This window comes from Empidonax traillii, unplaced genomic scaffold (genome assembly GCF_003031625.1).
Source record: "Empidonax traillii isolate 1590-97213 ecotype Southwest subspecies unplaced genomic scaffold, ASM303162v1 scaffold69:size3087049, whole genome shotgun sequence".
NCBI classification, from domain to species: Eukaryota; Metazoa; Chordata; class Aves; order Passeriformes; family Tyrannidae; genus Empidonax; species Empidonax traillii.
This window is the reverse complement of record NW_020955262.1, coordinates 241255-259799: the sequence shown is the minus strand read 5'-3', so window position 1 is coordinate 259799 and position 18545 is coordinate 241255. Positions and strand designations below refer to the sequence as shown.

The window sequence follows — 18545 nt, the reverse complement described above, 5'->3', positions numbered from 1 at the left end:
GAATGAGAAATCCATATAAGCAGAGCACGTGATTTACACTGCACTTGGTAGGTTTATGCAGCATTAAGGACAGCTACACCAGCAGATAAACTGTTCATCTCTGCTCCTAACTGCTCCAGGATTTATGCGAAGAAAAGACAATTTTCAACTCTGCTGAACTGTCCCATAGGGCAGACAGTGGACTCCACACAGAGCTCATGGAGCTTCCATCCATCCTGGCCAGCACTGTCCAGTTTGGGCTTTGCAGGCATGGCCAGCTCCATCTCTCTCCAGGCAGCCTTTCCATCCTCAGGGACTGGTGTTTCCCTCAGGAAACACCAAACTGGCACGAGGCACATTTCAGCTGCCAGTACAGGTTATTATCAAATCTCATTTATCTTCATATCTCAAGCATACAAACAGGCATATCTTACCAGAGACACGATCCTATTACCTTCCTCTGGGACAGAGTGCCCTGTTGGAGGGCAGTGCAGAATCTCAGCTCTAGCAATGATATTCTACGGGTCAGTCTGATCTGAAGCTTTTAAACAAGGTGTCACCTCCCTGTCTTGTTTTCTTTTTGGTTGCCAGATTACTTTTTGCACAGGGAATGCAATTATTTATACTGCAAGTAGAAAAGAGGACAATTTTTAATTTATTTTGTTTTATTTTACTGCCCCCTAGAGCTTTGAAATGAAATGGATTTAATTTCCTACATTGTCCCAGCTCTAGTCTTTACTAACAACTTTAGTTGTCAGTTAGCAGTTTGTCACTGGGCTGAAGGAAGTTCAGCTGTTATCCCAGAATCAATCTTCGTAACTACAACTGATTTTTCACCCTGTTGTCGTGAAGCTAACAAGCTGTTTAAGAGAGTCTTGGATTCTCTCCTACGTCTGACAACCGCCAAAATAAAAGGAGGACATTCCTGACCAGAATAGCTCAAGTGATTTTTTTAAGTCCCTGACAGTTTTTATCTCCCCATCTACAGTCTTCAAGCAGAGAATCTACTCATTTGCCGTGGATACCACTGGCTGTTCATTGCTTGCTATTTCATAAGTAAATAAGTTTTGATGACAACATTTTTACAGCTAACAGCTTTGTTCTGATGTTTTCTGAAAATTCAAAGATGGTCCAATTCAAGCTTGCACCTTTTTCCCTCCCTTCCATTAATCAAATTGTGTGACACTACTGTACTGGCAATCTGAATTACACTGTCTTAATAGCATTACAATATGGATGCAAAGATAGGAGGATATAACTAATTTATCAAGTTGTGTGGGAAGAAAAAGATTAAATTAACAGAATTATTTTAAAATACATACTACATGTATTTCTTTGAGTTCTGGTGATTAAATTCCTGTTACACCCACTTTAAAACTTAACAGCTTTTCATACATAAAATTCATTATCATCTCTATATTAATCACCATTTGTAACAGTAGTATCACCAATACTATATGAAGAGACTGAATCTAACAAATCACTCGAAGTGCCTACCTGTATTCTTGTCTCTCTCCCCTGGAGTGCTTCTTCAGAGTGGAATTTGGGAGAATAACTGAGCAAAAAAACTTGGAAACCCAGATAAACATCTTTTGTACACAAACATCTGTATATACCAAGTGAAAAGGGAGAAAGAGAAGCAATAAGGCAAGTTATTAAATGAACAGCACATACACTGAGTTCATTGTATGAAGCTGGATAGGGCATTTAAGTATCCATTTTATATATATACATGTTTGTAGACTGTTGCTTCAAAGAAGAGTCTGCAAATGAAAGCGAGGGATATTTTGCAGTGTTAAAACTCCAAATGTGCCAAATAATCATCAAGAGGTTTTAATTTCAAAGTCTTTTGCTTTTCTATACAATTACATAAAAATATTTTATGTTGAGATTCTTACTTTCAGTTTTATAACACCCACTTCTATTGGTCTATATTTGTTTGGGTTTTTAATAAAATAGTATCATTTGAATAATTTTGTAAAACAATCTTCATTCCTATATTTAACAACTATCGCACATTCTGAAAAAAAACAGGCTTTTTAGACAAAATAATAATAAAAAACCCCAAGAAAATATCTCTTATGGAAGTAACTATATTTCTAGGCATTTGGTATACAGAAAACAGCCTCTTCTCAGCACTTTTGCCAGCCAGAGTGGTCTGAATGATTACTATGGAAAGGAAGGGAGGAAACTGGTAATGGCAAACCCTGTGCAATTAAGCCACACCATCACTGCAAGTGACTGCTTCCCTAATACCTTCTACATGAAAAGATTAAGTAACATCTTCAACAACACATGATTTTCAAATCTGTCCCTAATCCACTCCCAAACCTCTTGCTACTCCTATAACATATCTTTATGACTGCCATCCATCACACTACCCAGACATTTACAGTGTGTTAGCCTTTCATCACCTTAAGACAAAACAGCAAAAACATTAATGACAAAAAAAAAAAAAATCCCAAGGAGGATAAGAAAAAGTCACTGCATACAAGGAAAACCTGCAGCAGGTTACATCCAACTTCTGGAATCTCCCGAATGGGCACAGCAATCCTACACCTATTTAATAAGAAAAATTGAAATAATGTATTTTACTATCTTCAAAAGGTCTTTCCCTTTTAACTCCATTTTAGTGTTTCTAGTAGAAAAAGTACTTGCTAACATCTCAATTGACATTAAAATATTATGGTTTGAAAATGTCAACTACGCCCTGTTCCAGGCAGAGATTTTCCCTTGTGTTCAGGAGTCTGAAAGCTTTTCTTATTGCTGATGCTGCAAATATAATGAATCATTCTTTATATTTTATCACTTAATACCACCAGTGCCATGACTAGGCAAGGCATTTCAATCCAAGTATTATTTCCTAGATGCAGTTCTCATATTCTTTTTTGGTGTTGAAATAACTAAGAACTGATGGCTGATACACTGAATTTAGTCTTATTTCACAAAATTCAAAGTATGAACATATTATCTCATAGATTATTTTCTGGGACAGCAGTATTCATCCTTGCCATGTGGTAACAAGGACAAAAAAATAACAGGCTGAGAAATCTCTTGGAATCTTTGGTCAGTAGCTGGCAAAATTCTGACATGAGTTGTACAAGTGTTTTAGTTGCACAAAAACACAGATCTGCTTTTAATTAAACTGATATTTTTTAGATTTAGCCACAATTTCAAACCCTCACTTCCTGATGTCCTCATTTAAGGCTATTTTAGTTTTGAGTCTCTTTGGAAAGACATCTCTGCTACATCATTCTTGATTAATTAGACATGACTCATCACTGCCATCTAAGTTTTCACACAATTCTTCCACATGCAAATGCCACCCCTTTCCAAATGACACGATCCCTAACACTTGCAGAAAGACAGGAGAGGGTCAAAATACCTTATTAGTGGAAGATTTCCGGAAACAAGCTCTCTATTTTGCGTTCTATCAAATAGAATATATTATCCTAGGATTACAAACATTAGAAGGAAGCTGAAGAGGTCTCTGGTCTGACAGTCAGTTATGAATGCAGACCATGTCACTCAGGGCTTTATTTAGGTTCGTGTGGAATTTTCCAAGGGAGCAGATAGCATAGCAGGAACTGCATTGTCTGTGTTCATGGGTAAAAAGGGTTCTTGTATCCAGCCTGAATCTTTCTTTTCAGTTTACAGGCATTGTCTCATGTCTTCCAGCCATGCAACATTGAGCACAGCCTGGTTCCATATAGTTTTGCACTCCTTCAGGTTGTAATGTCTTAACATGGAGGAGGCAACACAGATTTTTCTGGTGTTGCTGGAGACTTCCCTTAGCCTCCACAACCTTTCAAAGATAAGAAAGCAACTGTTCAAGGGCATTGGTCTGCTCTCTCTGTGCCCATCTGACCCTGCAGGCTCATATGGGTTGAGTTCTCTGAAGCAATCCCTGTCAAGATAATCCCCTGCTGGTGGTTCTGCTCCTGCTTGAGCCTGCCTCAAAGCAGAGGCCTGAGAGAATACAAAGTGCCTCAGCCTTGTCCATGTCCAGAATTACTGGATAGTTTGTGTTTATGTATTTATGTAATAAACATAATATGTAATATTATTTATATAACATGTACATAAACATCCACACCAGTAGGTATATAATTACTAGTCTTAAAATGAGCTTTCCCTCAATGGAGTCAGTCTGATAAGAGATTCTTTTTCTAATGTGACATGGTTATTTGTGTTTCATTGTCATCACCTCATACTCTTTATTCTAGGATCATCAAACCATTTTAAGAGCATGGGCAGTTAAAGACTTTGCTCCAAATTGCCCTTTATATGTCCAGATATTAAAACCTGAGAATAAATTCCACATCAAGTTTGCAGGTAAGTAAGATTTCAGTCATTTGAAGCACTTGTTAGTATTTGGCAGTTTGTTTCATAAACACACAAGTAAAGTGAGAATCCCTGGACATATTTACGGTTTAGAAGCTGATTAAGAGTGCAGTGTTGTAAAATAACATGGGCTGTCTACATCCTATCAACGGTAAAATGTCATGTTTTACACTAAACTCTTATTTGTAAGCACCTTTAAGAATTATTAGTGTTGCATAATGAAGAGAGTAGAATTCTTTCATTGTAACACATTGCTACTCCTTAATTATAGATCCAGATAGGTCTCCAGCTTACTATATCCATGTCTGTAAGTCATTTCTGTCTAAAAAAACACACTAAAGGGTGTGTGAGAAAATCTACTCATAAAAGGCCAGATTTAATGCAACAAACAAGCGGGGAGGAAAAATCTTCTCATTGGACTGTTTTTTTCGAAGTGGTATGGAAAACATTATTTTAGTTACTTGCAAACATTTTGGAAAGAGACATATAATTTAATTCTGTATCCAGTAAAATGCATGCCTTAGAAACTATGGCATAAATGCAAAATGACGCTAAGAAATTTGAAAAAATCCACTCATATAAAAAAGAGATTACCAGCTTTAATTTGCCAAACTTTCTCTGCAATATGTAGGTAGGTCTCTCTCTATATATATACAAACACTGTCTGTATAGAGACATACAGATGTACATAAAGACATAAATACACTTATGTGCAAAAACACTTCTATAATGAACTAATATATAATAAAATTCTCTGAAGTAGAGGAAAAGTTTTCTTTTTCAGCTTTAATTTTTAAAATTCAATTTTCTTGACAGATATTCTAAGGAAAAAAAGATTGCTGATTCATGCAAAAATCAAAACAACCCTGTGGAAAAATATTAGTCTCCTCCATCATACCAGAATGTGATAAAAAAGTAAATTCTAGTGCAGAACAGTCCCAGAGCAACAGTTAAAGCTGTAATTCTAAAAGCTTCTGAATTTACCACTAAGTTAGAAAGAAGAAAAAAAAAGCATCAATAGCAGTTCTGAAGTTATAAAAGTGTAATCTCAAACTATGAGATGGCACAGCAGGGAATAGGCTCATGCTGTGACAGGAATGATAATGCTTTTTCATCTCTCCTTTAAAACCACATAACACAAACATAATCTCCTCTCCCTACCCATGGCCGCTTTTCTTTATCGGTAACTGTGTTAATTTGTTGTTCCAAATTGTGATTTTAAGAGAGTTTCATTATCCTTAATGGCTTGTCTCTGTAGGAACTTACATATAACTAGACTTGCAAAAAAGAGGTTATTTTTTGTATCTTCTAAGTCTGAGATAGAGAATCTGGACCAAAACAACCAAACAACTCCCCCCAAAACCTCTTTTGGTAATATTTTCCTTCAACTGAACTTCAACATCACCACTGGATGCTTATCTACTGCAAGTGGTTAGGGCACTGACAGAGCCATGAGAACAACATTTAATTGCATGCATTTTCCTTAGAGGACTCTCCTGTTATTCATCTCATCCAACTCCTCTTCATTCTGAAATACGTATCCAGTGGGGGCTGCAGACTATAGACCTATCCAGAGCGCTTACAAATAAAATTTGTCATAACCATTCGGAACATTTTTCTAAGTGCTTTTCCTATTATGATTCAAGACTGCCTTTTTACTGCCTTAATGCAAAAGCTTCTTTTAAATTTAATATTCCTTTAAAAAATGACTTCTTCCTTCTGAAAGTTTCCCAAAATAATATTGTGTGTTTTTATGGACTGAAATATTCAGTAATAGGGTTTCTTCTCCTTTTTTTGGTTTTTCTTCTTTACACACAGTTTGAGAGACTATAACTGTCAAAAATAAAGTTTCTGAATTTAGAAAAAATACAACCAAATAGTTCTAGGAAGTCCTCCTAACTAAAGTTTGACTTTTAACTACATTGAAAATTTATAAACCACTATAAGCCCAATTTCTCAGCAGCTTAGATTAGGTTGACCAGTCCTCCTAGATTGCATGAGGCAGTCCTGAAATTTAGACCCTGACTGCCTTTCTCCAAGCAATAGCATCCTGGAGATCCTCTGCCTTTGGCATTAGAAACAGTATATAGGCAAATAATTGTTATAATTCATTCACACACAGAAGACAAGACTTATAGACTCTTCCTGACTTTAATGAGAGGACAAGAACTTATTTTTGTCATCAAAGCAAGAGAACTGAGTTCCTTTGGCCAGGATCATATGGCCTGTCAGAAAGGCAGGTTTCCCAGCTTCTCACCTGATGCTGGACACACATCCTTGCATTCTGTGCCTTCTGTCATTTTGTACAGTGGATTTTAACTACTTTGTTTAAAATGGTAACTGACGCTTCTACTAATACAGTAGCATAGGTGATTGTCCCAGCAAACCCCTCTGCAAGTTTAAGGTATGAACCCTCTAAATACACAGTCACTCAAACATGACAGTTGTCACACAGGCAAGCAAACACACCTCTTAAATTGAAATCCTTTGATTTCTCCTTAGAAATTTCCAATATATAAATGCCCTGATGTGCCCAGTTTTTCTTTCAGTAATACTGCATTTTCCTTTGCTGGCAGTCACATATGGTTTTCTTATGTTTCATATGGTTGTCTTCCCACTTTTCCTTCAAACACAGAGGGCTACAAAAGGCCATGTATCCTAAAATGGCCTTGCATTTTAGCACAAATGGGAAATGAAAATTGTCCTTGGCAGACCAATATCTGCAATTCAGAGACTGGATTAAATAAAATATTTTCCGAGTTGAACTTCAAAGTTTTATATATATATATGCTAGAAAATAAATTAATTACCTTTACCTTGACTATTAGGAAAGCATGTATAATTACAGTTCCAGGAAACAGGGATATATTTTGACATTCTCTATTTATTCAAAATGCACGAATGAATTAGTACAGATTGTTGCAGTCTGACGTTAAACCTTCAGTAGTTTATTTGAAAGGAACATAGTCCAGATTCACCGAAATGGATATTGAATGCATCTGATGATTAATCTATCCAATTACAGATAAAAATAGTCTCCAGGTAATGGATGGCTATTTTTCCCTATCTGGTTTGGTAGTGGTCATGTTAATTCATCAAACTGACAAAAGTAAGGTTTCTCAGAAAAACCGTGCCAGGTCTAGGACATGCTTACCACATGGCTGCTGCTGCAGTCATAAATCAGTATTCTGACTCTGTTTTATGGTCAATAACATTACATCAACCATAACTCATCACACTGCATTACTACATCTGTTTGAGACAGACTTAGAAACATAATTACTGTCAAAATATATTTTCAACAGAAAGTACAGCTTCTGGAAATTCTAAATGGAATATTTCATTAGTATAAATGCAATTAAAGTATTTCTTTTTGGTAAACATAAATATTTGACATATTTATATTCACTTCAAGATAAAACAAAGTTTCCCTTGGCTGCTTTCCTGTCACCCTAAGTGAGCAATTTGCTGATTCTGGTACCTGCTGCCAGAGGACCTGACTGGTGTCCGAGACCTGAGGAGTGGGGAGAGCTGTCACCCAGCTTCCTCCCTACTCACTTTAGAAGAGAAAAACTGCAGATAAAGTTCTGAATAATCCTCACCACAGCTCCACAGTGAGTCCTGAACATAAAATGGGTTAACATTAGAGGCAAGCTATAATCTCTCAATTAGCTGGAGAAATAAGCAAGGTATTTTTTACCTGATCTGTGGCTTATACAAGACAAGAACTTAAATGTAGCCAAGAGGACAAACCCACAGTACCTCTCTCCGTGTTTCAAATGGGTACAACATTTCTAGCAGCGGTAATCAGATCAATGACAAAGTTTTCACTTGGTGGTGTCAAAGTGCCTCTGAGAAGTCAAAAGCGTCAAAACACTTCTGGAATCTGTAGGGTGTTATTTTTCATACACCTATTTTACAGATGCATAACAAGTCATGAAGGGCGTCATTAACTCACATGAGGTCAAAGTCTACAACTGGCTCTTGATGAAAAAACACTTGACAGCACAGTGTGGATCTCTTAGTTGTATGAGATTAAGATGGCTGTCTCTGTGTGCTGTATCCTTTGTTAAAATAATATTTTAACATGTTAAAATAATATTTTTAAATGTTAAAATAATATTGTTAAAATAATATTTGTTAAAATAATATTTTAACATGTGATGGACTTTTTGGACAGATTTCATGTAGAGAGTATAGAACATATGGAGGATTTAAGTCCAAGTTATACTTTTCATTTGCATTGTGCCATCCATAATTTATTAATTTTCATTTATATATATTAAATCATCATGTCAAATTTGGTTCAAGTAAACAGTCTGGAATAACAGACATTGAAATAATTGTCTTGTGTATCTTCTCTTGCTCATATTTTTAAAATTATCAGCTGTAGTATAAAAACATTTTAAACAAAAAAATAAGGGGAGGTTATTTAGCCAAATCCTATACAAATTAAAAAATACGTAGAATTCTCATTCCTTCATTATGAGGAAGTTGGTACTCACTTTCATACATCTTTGTCATCTGACTGATGGTAACAGAACACAGATATTCCATCCAACCATGAGACTATGTCTTATTCTCTCAAAATCCCTGGTTTGAAATTCAAATAGATTTATTAATGGCATAAGGTCAACTAAAAGAACGTATTTCTATCTGAAATATTTTCTGCAGGAAATATTTAATTGCTATAAGTGAAATATATTTGACAGTGTCTCTATATAACTAAATTCATCCCTTCCCTATGACATTTAAAAAGCCTTGATCTTCAGAAAATGAGAGAATTAATTTCTCCTTCCAGTAGTCAATGATTCTGTTACTGAAAAGCCTCTTGATATTTCAAAACAATACGGAACGAAGAAGACATACTTTTTATGCCTTCACTTTTATTTTCAGAAAGTGGCATGCTTATAGCTATACTATATATTCTGACTAGAAAGTAGATTAGACAAGGTGGTTCTAAGGATTTCGATGATACATTGGTGAAACTAGAAGCATATCTAAGTAGATAGCCCAGATTTAGGTGGGGAAATTATTTGCTTACTTTTACTCTGCAATTTTCATATGGTTTATCTTTTGATCATCAGCTGTACTACTTGTAATATTATTTCTAATCAGAAGCTAATTCTGCTCCCATTGAAAGAACATAGACTGAATCAAACACTAAATTCAGAGTCAAAATTGACTAAACATGCAATAATAATTCGTATGATACTAAAAGCAAGTGCAGAAGATTTGGCAGTTTAAGTGCAGAAGGTACAAACCAGACTATGCTTCATGTCTAACTCCTACAGCTAGTGCAAGAGGGTACTGTAAGTGGGATTCACAGACCACTGCCTCCTCTCCATGTGTAAATCCAGGACAGATACCACAAACTGGATGCAAACCTCGTGCAGTCTGAGAGAGAGCATAGACAGGGGCAAACCCTACATACCTCACTTCCAGGGTTCAAGTGGAAGATGAAGATCTTGAAGCAAGTGGATGATCCATCTTCACTGATTTCCTAGATAAGAAAGCAATAATTCTGTTCAATTCAAAGTATTTTTGTAAAACAATTTATATCTTTTTTTTTTTTTTCTACAGATCACGTTGTGTGTGAAGAGGAATTCAAATATGCTATGCTAGCTCTAAATTGTATATGCCCAGCTACTTCTACACTAATCACACTGCTGGTTCATACATCTAGGGGACAGTAAGTATTTAGTACCATAAAAATCCAAACAATTTTGTTTATACAACTCATAGAAGTCATAGCTGACATTCTCTCAAAAACAGCTTACCCTGAGTTCCCAAACAACTGCAGTCTTAAAAAAAGGAACTTCCTGCACAATAAAAGCACCAAGATATTTTACTCAAGGCATTATAATATCAAAGGGAGCCCCCCCCCCCCCCAACATTTAAGTTTGTTGCGTGCTGCTGTGCCACTTATACAATATAAAATAGGACAAAATTGTATTTCAAATTCAGTAGATTGGATTGTGGATCTATCACAAAGTTCTACTTAAGAACACCGGCAAAACCCAAGAACACCTATTTCAGTATGTTAATTTGAAGGTCTGTTTCACTGAGCTCCAAAAATGTTTTTCTGATAACATATATTATTTGCTATTCAGTTCCTGTACATTAAGAAGCAAACAAACATACATGTTTTTTAATATAACCACACTGCTGGAAGGACAGAGAATCACGGTGTCTCTACAGACTGCATAGTCACTATGTAGCACTTCCATGTATTTACTGAACTAATGTTACCACATCTGGTATATCTCTGTTATGCTATATTCTTGGAATCATAAGGTATTCTTAATAAATGTTGTGGGCAGACAGATGCTTTAAAAAGTAAATATCAAAATATATCTGTAGATATATTATATACCTGAATATATGCTACACAAGTCTCATAAAAATGGTAACTTTTTTCCAAGTTACCATGGACCAGTAATATCATGATATTTACAAGCAGAGTTATTTAACCTTCTATATGGCATTTGTAGTATTCCCCTGTGCCCTGAATGGGGAAAACAGAAATTCTTGATAGAACTTTTACTACCAAGAACAACAGATGTCAAGATTTTAATGGCACTGTCTGTACCAGGCTCTTGTAAGTAGAAAACAACAAAATGCTGTTCCATACCTCCTGAGCACGATGATGAAATACATTCTTCATCTGCCTACCTTTCCTTATCTGACATGCACAGAACACAGAGCCTTTTGTAATTATTTCATATTACATGCACATAAAAGAAGAGCAGTATTCCTAACAGCTATCAGAGAACTTTCCATCAGCACAAATCCAGACATATGAAAGGGACTGCCTTGGATCTTATTTATAATCTTATTATTGATCTTAATATTATAATCTTAACTTGAAATGTTATCTCATTATCTAATCTAGTAATAGGACTTTATAGGGTTTGTATAATGATACAAAATATTGACTGACTTGAACTTAATGTGATCTTTACAGAACAGCTCCATGGGAAGCTTTTAGACAACTAACTGGAACCAAGCAGACTTTAAACAGGTGAACATTTTATTTTAGGGGGAAAAGTCAAATATGGAAAAGTTTTCTGTAATTTCACTTCTAGTTCTCCTGTTCTACACATAGTGCACTGTTTGTTAATATTGCTGCAGTAAAAATGGTTGACTTATTTCCATCTTGAAACAACATGTTCTCACGCTGAGGGTGGAGAAACTTGATAAACTGAAGAAAACCAGAAACTGCGTTAAGATATTGGAAATGCATAAATAAGCATAAAGGAGCATGTCCCAATATCTTGAGATCTTCACTTCAACTGGCAAAACACAGAACACATTTGTCAGTTTTATGACCTATCTGCACTTATGTATGTCTAGTCTATTTATGTATCCATTATATCCAGTAAAACTCAAGCAGGCACAACCTTGTTTCACCATGAAACTTAATAAAAAAGTTCACAGAAGCCCCAGGGCTACAAGTTTTGTTGTTAGCTGAGGTTTGGAACATTTCCACTAAACAGTCCATCTGGATAAAGAATTTTAGCTGCATAGAGTAAAGGATCATATGCTTATTCTCTTGCACTAGAAAAAAGTAGATATGTACTTGTAGTAGTGTACAAGATACAGTAACTAAAAATGTCCATAGGGTAAAGATCACTGATAAGCAAATGCAGAAAAATCTTACAGATAAAGTGACAAATGACTCTATCCTACCTAAGTTATTAATAATGCTTCTTTACCTACTTCAAACAGGAACCAGACAATCTGCTACAAAGCATCTGAAGAAACTGTCTTTATGAACAGAATGAGCATGCTGGTGGTTTTACCTGTCATCTTTAAATTGCAATGAATCTACTTGTTATGGTGTGAATTTAAAGTAATTCAGCTATCTCTCTCCTTATAATCTTATATGCCTATTACTTAGCAGAAAATGCTCTTTAATTCATTAAAATAATCTCTGTACTTACAGTATCACCAGGCTTTGATCTCAAATACTTCTTTCAGATCAGCCTAATGGACCTTTCTAACAGACATTTATAGTTTCTATTGCTACAAAATGCTGTTCTGATTAATAAGAATTTTACATTGTATTTTAAATTATTCTGTTTATCTGTACATGTTTCAGAGAGTGTCAGCAATCACCAGAACAATGGCAGAAAATGTATGGCAGATGCTCTGGTAATGAAGTTTATCATATTAACCTGGAAGAAAGTACTTTTTTTGCTGAGTACGAGGGGAAGAGCTTCACATATGCTTCTTTCCATGCACATAAAAAGTATGTTTCTTTTCCTATCAACAGGTAAAAGTTCAAACAAATAATTGCTTGTTTTGTCTGCAACATAGCTGTGCACTCAAACACGCAGTAGCACACATTACTCTGTTCCTGGATTTAAATATCTGGCCACGAATATGGATATATTTCTGTAAGTTATAGCAGGTCAGGTAAACGCTCATGTTCATTCTGTACAGGCCTTCTCAGTCTGAGAGAGCAGAATGTAAAGGATATAAAGCATAAGCTGGACAAACAGAAATGAAAAGAATTCTTAGGAAAAAAAACAGAGAGGTTTTATGAGAACATCAGTCCTTTTCTATGCCCAAAACAATCCAGAAAAGAATGGGTGGGAGGGTGTGGGGTTTTTATTTATTTAGGGCTCAGCTGGAAACCTGCCTTCCTTTGTGGCATAATCATTTTATGCAACATGTTCAATTTAAAGGTGGCACACAGTACCTTCTGGTGATTGTTCAAAAATAAACCCATATTTTTTTCTGTTAGATGACAACATATCTTCTTTAAGTTCCAGATGATGCATCACTTATTTGATGCTGCTCTATGAGATAAACACATAAACACAAATCGTGTATGTTTGTATATATTTAACAAAATGAACATTTATCAAACCCTTAATAGGGAGTTTATTCTCATACTTAATGAGTGAGTGAAAGATTAGTTTTTTTTGCTGTAATTCCTGATTTTATATCACTAATCAAATACGTTTCTAGGAGTGAATCCCAAAAATGGAATTAGGAAAATGGTTTCCATTACTTATGAATAATACAACAATTTAACATGATTAATACTTTTTCATATTATATATATATATCCACCTTTCTACTAATATTTTCCCAGAAGGGATTATTCATCTGATAGGAAAAAAAACCAATTAGAACAACATTATAAGAACATTATGGGGATTAAGAAAACCATTCAGTTCAACTGCCTAGGAATTCATGAGCTCATAAAAACTCCTTGATCAGAACTGGCCTATTTAGCAGACAACATTTTTCAAACATACTTGTCATCCAAAAATCTGCAAATGTTCATAATGTGCAAAATATAAAAATATACCCGAGGTTCATTTTTGACAATGGAAATTCTGGTATATGCAGGACTATGCAAAATGAACCATGCCTTTCCTTTTCTAATTAAGGTTTGGAGTCTGTCTGATTGGTGTTAGAAAGGAAGATAACAAAAACATTTTGCTGAATCCAGGTCCTCGATATATCATGAGTTCTACAGATATATGCTTTTATATAAATATCACCAAAGAAGAGAATTCTGCTTTTAAGAAGCAAGAAAAGCATAGAAAAAACCATGAATCAAAATTATCTTACCATGGAGCTTCCAGGCTACCAGTACACAGTATAATAGCCAGCATGGGTGAGTAAAAAAAAAAAACCACTCACAATAAATTCTTATTCAATGGATAGTACGTTAGTATGTATTAAAGCATATTCCTAAAATTTAAAAAAACTATAATCATGTAAAGAAACTAAAACATATACAAATATTAAACACTTGCCCTCATATTTATGAAAATCCCACCACAACAAAAAACCCAAACAAATAGAATTTGAGTATCTTTTTCTTTTACTTGACAATATGTTATTAAACTGTTCAAGAATGTTGTATAATAAAGTAATATTAAAGTGTATGCAAAGAAAAATAATTAGGTAAATCACATGAGTGCTTTGGCATTCATAACTATTTGTCTGTAATAAGTTTTCATAAGCTTCTTTGATTAAAAAAAAAGCCCAATCTACAGGTTGTTGATGCATACAAGTATGGATTTTTATATAAGGTATCATTTTAGAAAAGTAGTTAATAAGACAACATATATTGACGGTCAGAAATAGTGCTACTTTCCTCAAGTGTAGTTTTAATACTTGTTATACTTTAATGTAATAAACACAGTCAATGTAGTATTGCTTGCAGTCTTTGGCCATGTAGTCAGGTAATACCAACTAAACATGGGAATCTCATTCACATGTTTTGACAACCACACTGAGAAAATGTTTCCAACGCTGCCCCAGGGACCGTGGCGATCGATTTACAAGACACGGGATGCCGAGCATCCAGCGGAGCCACGCTGGCCCTTCCTCCCGACGGCGGGAAGGAGGGCAGGAGGCCCAGCATAGCACCAGTCCTGGAGGTTGCAGACTCATCCTCACTTCAGACGTGTGATCTGCTAAGTGACCAGTCAGAAGACGAAACTACCCCATCAGATGATGAAGTCTCTGCAGGCTTAGAGTACGTATGTCGAGTATCATTTGAAAAGCCAGTATTATGTGAAAGGCATCTATCGATTTTTTTTGACAGGCAGATCAATCTGAGAAGCTGTAAGAAAGCAAGACCCATAAAGCCCAATTGTGGAATTATTCCCTTTTATGACATGCCATTTTCTGCTAGCAGAATGCCATAAGCCTCTTTTGAAATAAAGAAAACGCCAACAGGTTAACTCTTACATTTGCTGGAGATTTTCTATATCCAGTTATAAAAGATCTAGTTGTGTACTGAAATTTTTTTCATAGCATATTTTTATGGCCATTTTTCTTACCTTCTGTAATTACTAAGTCAGCACTCAGCTAATTTGTAAACAGATAAGTACTACTGCCACGAGAATGCATTGATAATCATATCATCTAACAGGCTTGTTGAACACTGGGGTGAGGTGTCTGACTTCAAAATGTAGGAATGACAAAAAAAACACTAGACAAAATTATCATGTCTAATTTAAAATACTTGTTAGAGTGTTACTGAGAGCAATGATGCATTCCCCAGAAAAACCCAGAAGAGTGAATCCTCTAACTGCCATACAGATAAGCAATTATGTTTATTGGGATTGCTGACAGAGATGTTAAAACTGAAATACACAATTAAGCTGGTGGCTCACCTAGCAGAGTTTCCCATCTCCAACAGTGGCAAGCATGAGAAGCCCCAGGGAATATTATCAAGTTCCAACAAAAAATAATAGAACAAGTCATCTTAAATCTGCAGAATGAAATATCAGGATTTAAAAGGCTTCTTGCAAAAAACTAAGGCAAATTAGAAATTTCATCTTATCAGCAAGAGGATTTGCCATTTAAAATTTATTTCAGCCATTTTGAAAGCATGTTAATAAAGCAAAAATGTAATGTCTTCATTCATTCTTGGTAAGTATTTGAAATTAAAATTGGAGATAGAAGAGAAGAAATACCATTATTTCTATTTCTTTCCTTTCCTTTTTTAACTTCCTTAGAAGTTTCCAGTTCAGAACACTAGGAGAGCACTTTATGATACATCAGCCTATTTTCAAAACCCAAAGCAAAATTTCTTCAGTCCACAAAAGCATGACAGCTTTCACTAAGCTGTACTGAATTCATGGAAACAGCAAAATATATTCCTTTGACCTTCATTAAACATGGTTCATTTCTTGTGCTTGACTCTGCAAAATTTAGACATATGTATAGACATCCCATAAAACAGTAGTAGAGTCAGCTGCATTTTGGTAATTTGCTCTGCTGAAAAATGTTTGTTCTATTCTAGGTATGCCAAAGGCTATCCTCCTTACTCTCCATATATTGGAAGTTCTCCCACGTTTTGTCATCTTCTGCATGAAAAAGTACCCTTCTGTTGTCTAAGACTAGATAAGGTAAAGGGAGTTTCTCTTACTGGATAACACTGCATTCTCACTTGTCTCTGGCATCTGAACAGAGATAAATTCTGATTTCTGCTTAGAGAGGAGGTTTGTTCAGCACTTGCTATGTTTTCTTTTTCTCCTCCTTTTCATCACCAAGTGTTTATTTATGTCTAACCAGGTCTATATCAGGTCATCTGGTACAATATTCACATCCACTGAACTTGTTTCTTATTTTGATTTTAGGGATGCCAACATAACTACTATGAAGATGCCAAAGCCTATGGATTCAAAAATAAATTGATTATAGTTGCAGCAGAAACTGCTGGAAATGGCTTATATAACTTTATTGTTCCACTCAGAGCTTATTACCGACCAAAGAAAGAACTGAACCCCATTGTGTTACTCCTGGATAACCCGTAAGTAGATTATTTTTTTTCTTTGACAAGTTTTAAACTCATTTTACCATTACTTCAATAGATGACCACTTTTCATATGGCCAACTTAAAATCAAGAATGTTATGGCACATTTATCTTTGAGGAAAATTACTGACAAAAATAATACCCTATGTTCACTATCATATACAAAAGTGACCTTTTACTGACCGTAAATGGCCACAGTAAATTTAAATGTTGTTATTCTTCACAGCTAATGCTTCAGCTAAGTTTTTCTTAAAAATACCCCAAATAATGTGAATACTACTTTTAAAATCAAAAAAACTTCATAAACAATGTAAAAAGCAAGCTGTGTAACAGTTTCACAGCTACATAATGGCAGTAACCTACTTAACACAACGCACTTACTGGCCTGAACCAGTTAGGTATATTTTTTAATAATTCTAGACTCAAAGATAAACAGTTATTTAAGCCAGTAGAACACCCACAGACACACTTTATCTACAGTTATATAAAATAATGGAAGAAAATTAAAACCTGCTATACAGTTGTTACTAATATTTCTGTCTGGGGATGGCTGGAATTTTTAACCTTTCTTGAATTAGCTGTTTAAAATTTCAGGCAAATTCTACTCTGTCAAGACTGGTACGTTTATAATCTGACAATGAAATTCTTTTTTTTTCAACACTTTGGTACTGCTTAAGCACTTAAAATCACAATTTGAAAGACACAAAAATGGAGGTTAGCTGTATACAGAAAATTAGAACAAGCTATGACTCTAAAAAAGGACAGAAGCAAAAATGTCTTGTAGGTTGTGATTCCAGGGCTGGGAAGTCCCCCTTCACATAGATATGTTCCAGTTTAAGGGATTTCTTTTTTCTACAAAGGCCTGCTGTGAAGTGTCCCACTTTCCCTCAGGCAGCTCTTCAGTCACCTGTGTTTGCAAAACAAAGGTTTACGTACATCCTGTGGCATACAGTGAATTACACAGGTCGGCAGACGCCTAAATGAGGCTGAATCACCTCGTTTGCAATGCCAGGCTGAAGCCATGAGCACACGATGCCCTCTAGCGCTTTTTGCCAGCAGAGCGCCCGAGTTTACACATTTTAATGCTGTTGTGGCACATTTTATGGCTAAAAGAACTTTTGATTAGCATAAAGTAAAAGCTATGCTTACAAATTAAACCCGTACCCTTAGTGTTGTGTCTCTCTACACAGTGTTTGCGGTGACTCCTCTGACAGGAAGCATGCACGAGGCAGGGCTCAGGTTGCCGTTCAAGTCAGTTGGAATTTTGTAATTTACTTCACTGGACTTGGGAATTCAGCCATCTTCAATGAATATATCTATGCCTTGTCATTATATTCCTGTTTTCTCTGCTTATCAAGGCATTTTATTAGAGTGTGCTTATTCTGATACCTATACATCATATGCATTCTAAGATTTCCAATGTTTCTTGGTATTGTAGGAGGAAACATATTAAAAGTTATGATTAAAGAAACCATGTAATAAAATAAAGCAACTTAGTTTTCACATTCCATTTTAAAGTTTCATCTAATATGGTCTAATTGGCTTGAATGGAGTAGGTGTCGCAAAACCCAAATGATGATTTGATTTCCAGTTCATTTTTTAATTAAGAATTATTGCTGCTTGTTTTAAGTACTCCTAAGACATGCATTGGAGTGTAACTTGGTAGTGTGTCCTTGACATTAGTCATTCATATTTACACTTGGAATTGTCCTGTGCCATAAAATTGCTGATTTTAGAGATGCATTTATTAATATAAGCGTGTTAATTCTGATCCTTCTTTATGATCACAGCAAACTGTTGATTCATAGCTATCTACAAACCTTTCTCCTGCTAAAGTGATAGTATAATGTCAAAGTTTAAAATCATGTTTTTTTAAAAAGCTACCAGTTTATTGAAATATTTTAGAAGAGATGCTGGTGTTGTGAT

At 35.3% G+C, this 18545-nt stretch overlaps 1 protein-coding gene across 8 annotated transcripts in view; it reads left to right on the top strand.

Annotated features, from left to right (window-relative positions):
- Positions 1-18545, top strand: part of KCNT2 (potassium sodium-activated channel subfamily T member 2) — a 118180-nt gene that overhangs the window by 73588 nt on the left and 26047 nt on the right. For 5 of the 8 annotated variants that reach the window (XM_027880375.1, XM_027880369.1, XM_027880376.1 and 2 more), the window contains exons 14-21: positions 4206-4314; positions 9907-10015; positions 11291-11347; positions 12428-12577; positions 13731-13960; positions 14614-14830; positions 16106-16211; positions 16443-16615. In XM_027880375.1, the coding sequence (XP_027736176.1) occupies positions 4206-4314; positions 9907-10015; positions 11291-11347; positions 12428-12577; positions 13731-13960; positions 14614-14830; positions 16106-16211; positions 16443-16615 (1151 nt within the window). The remainder of the gene's footprint in view (positions 1-4205; positions 4315-9906; positions 10016-11290; positions 11348-12427; positions 12578-13730; positions 13961-14613; positions 14831-16105; positions 16212-16442; positions 16616-18545) is intronic. The other 3 variants (XM_027880374.1, XM_027880372.1, XM_027880377.1) reach the window with 1 other exon arrangement.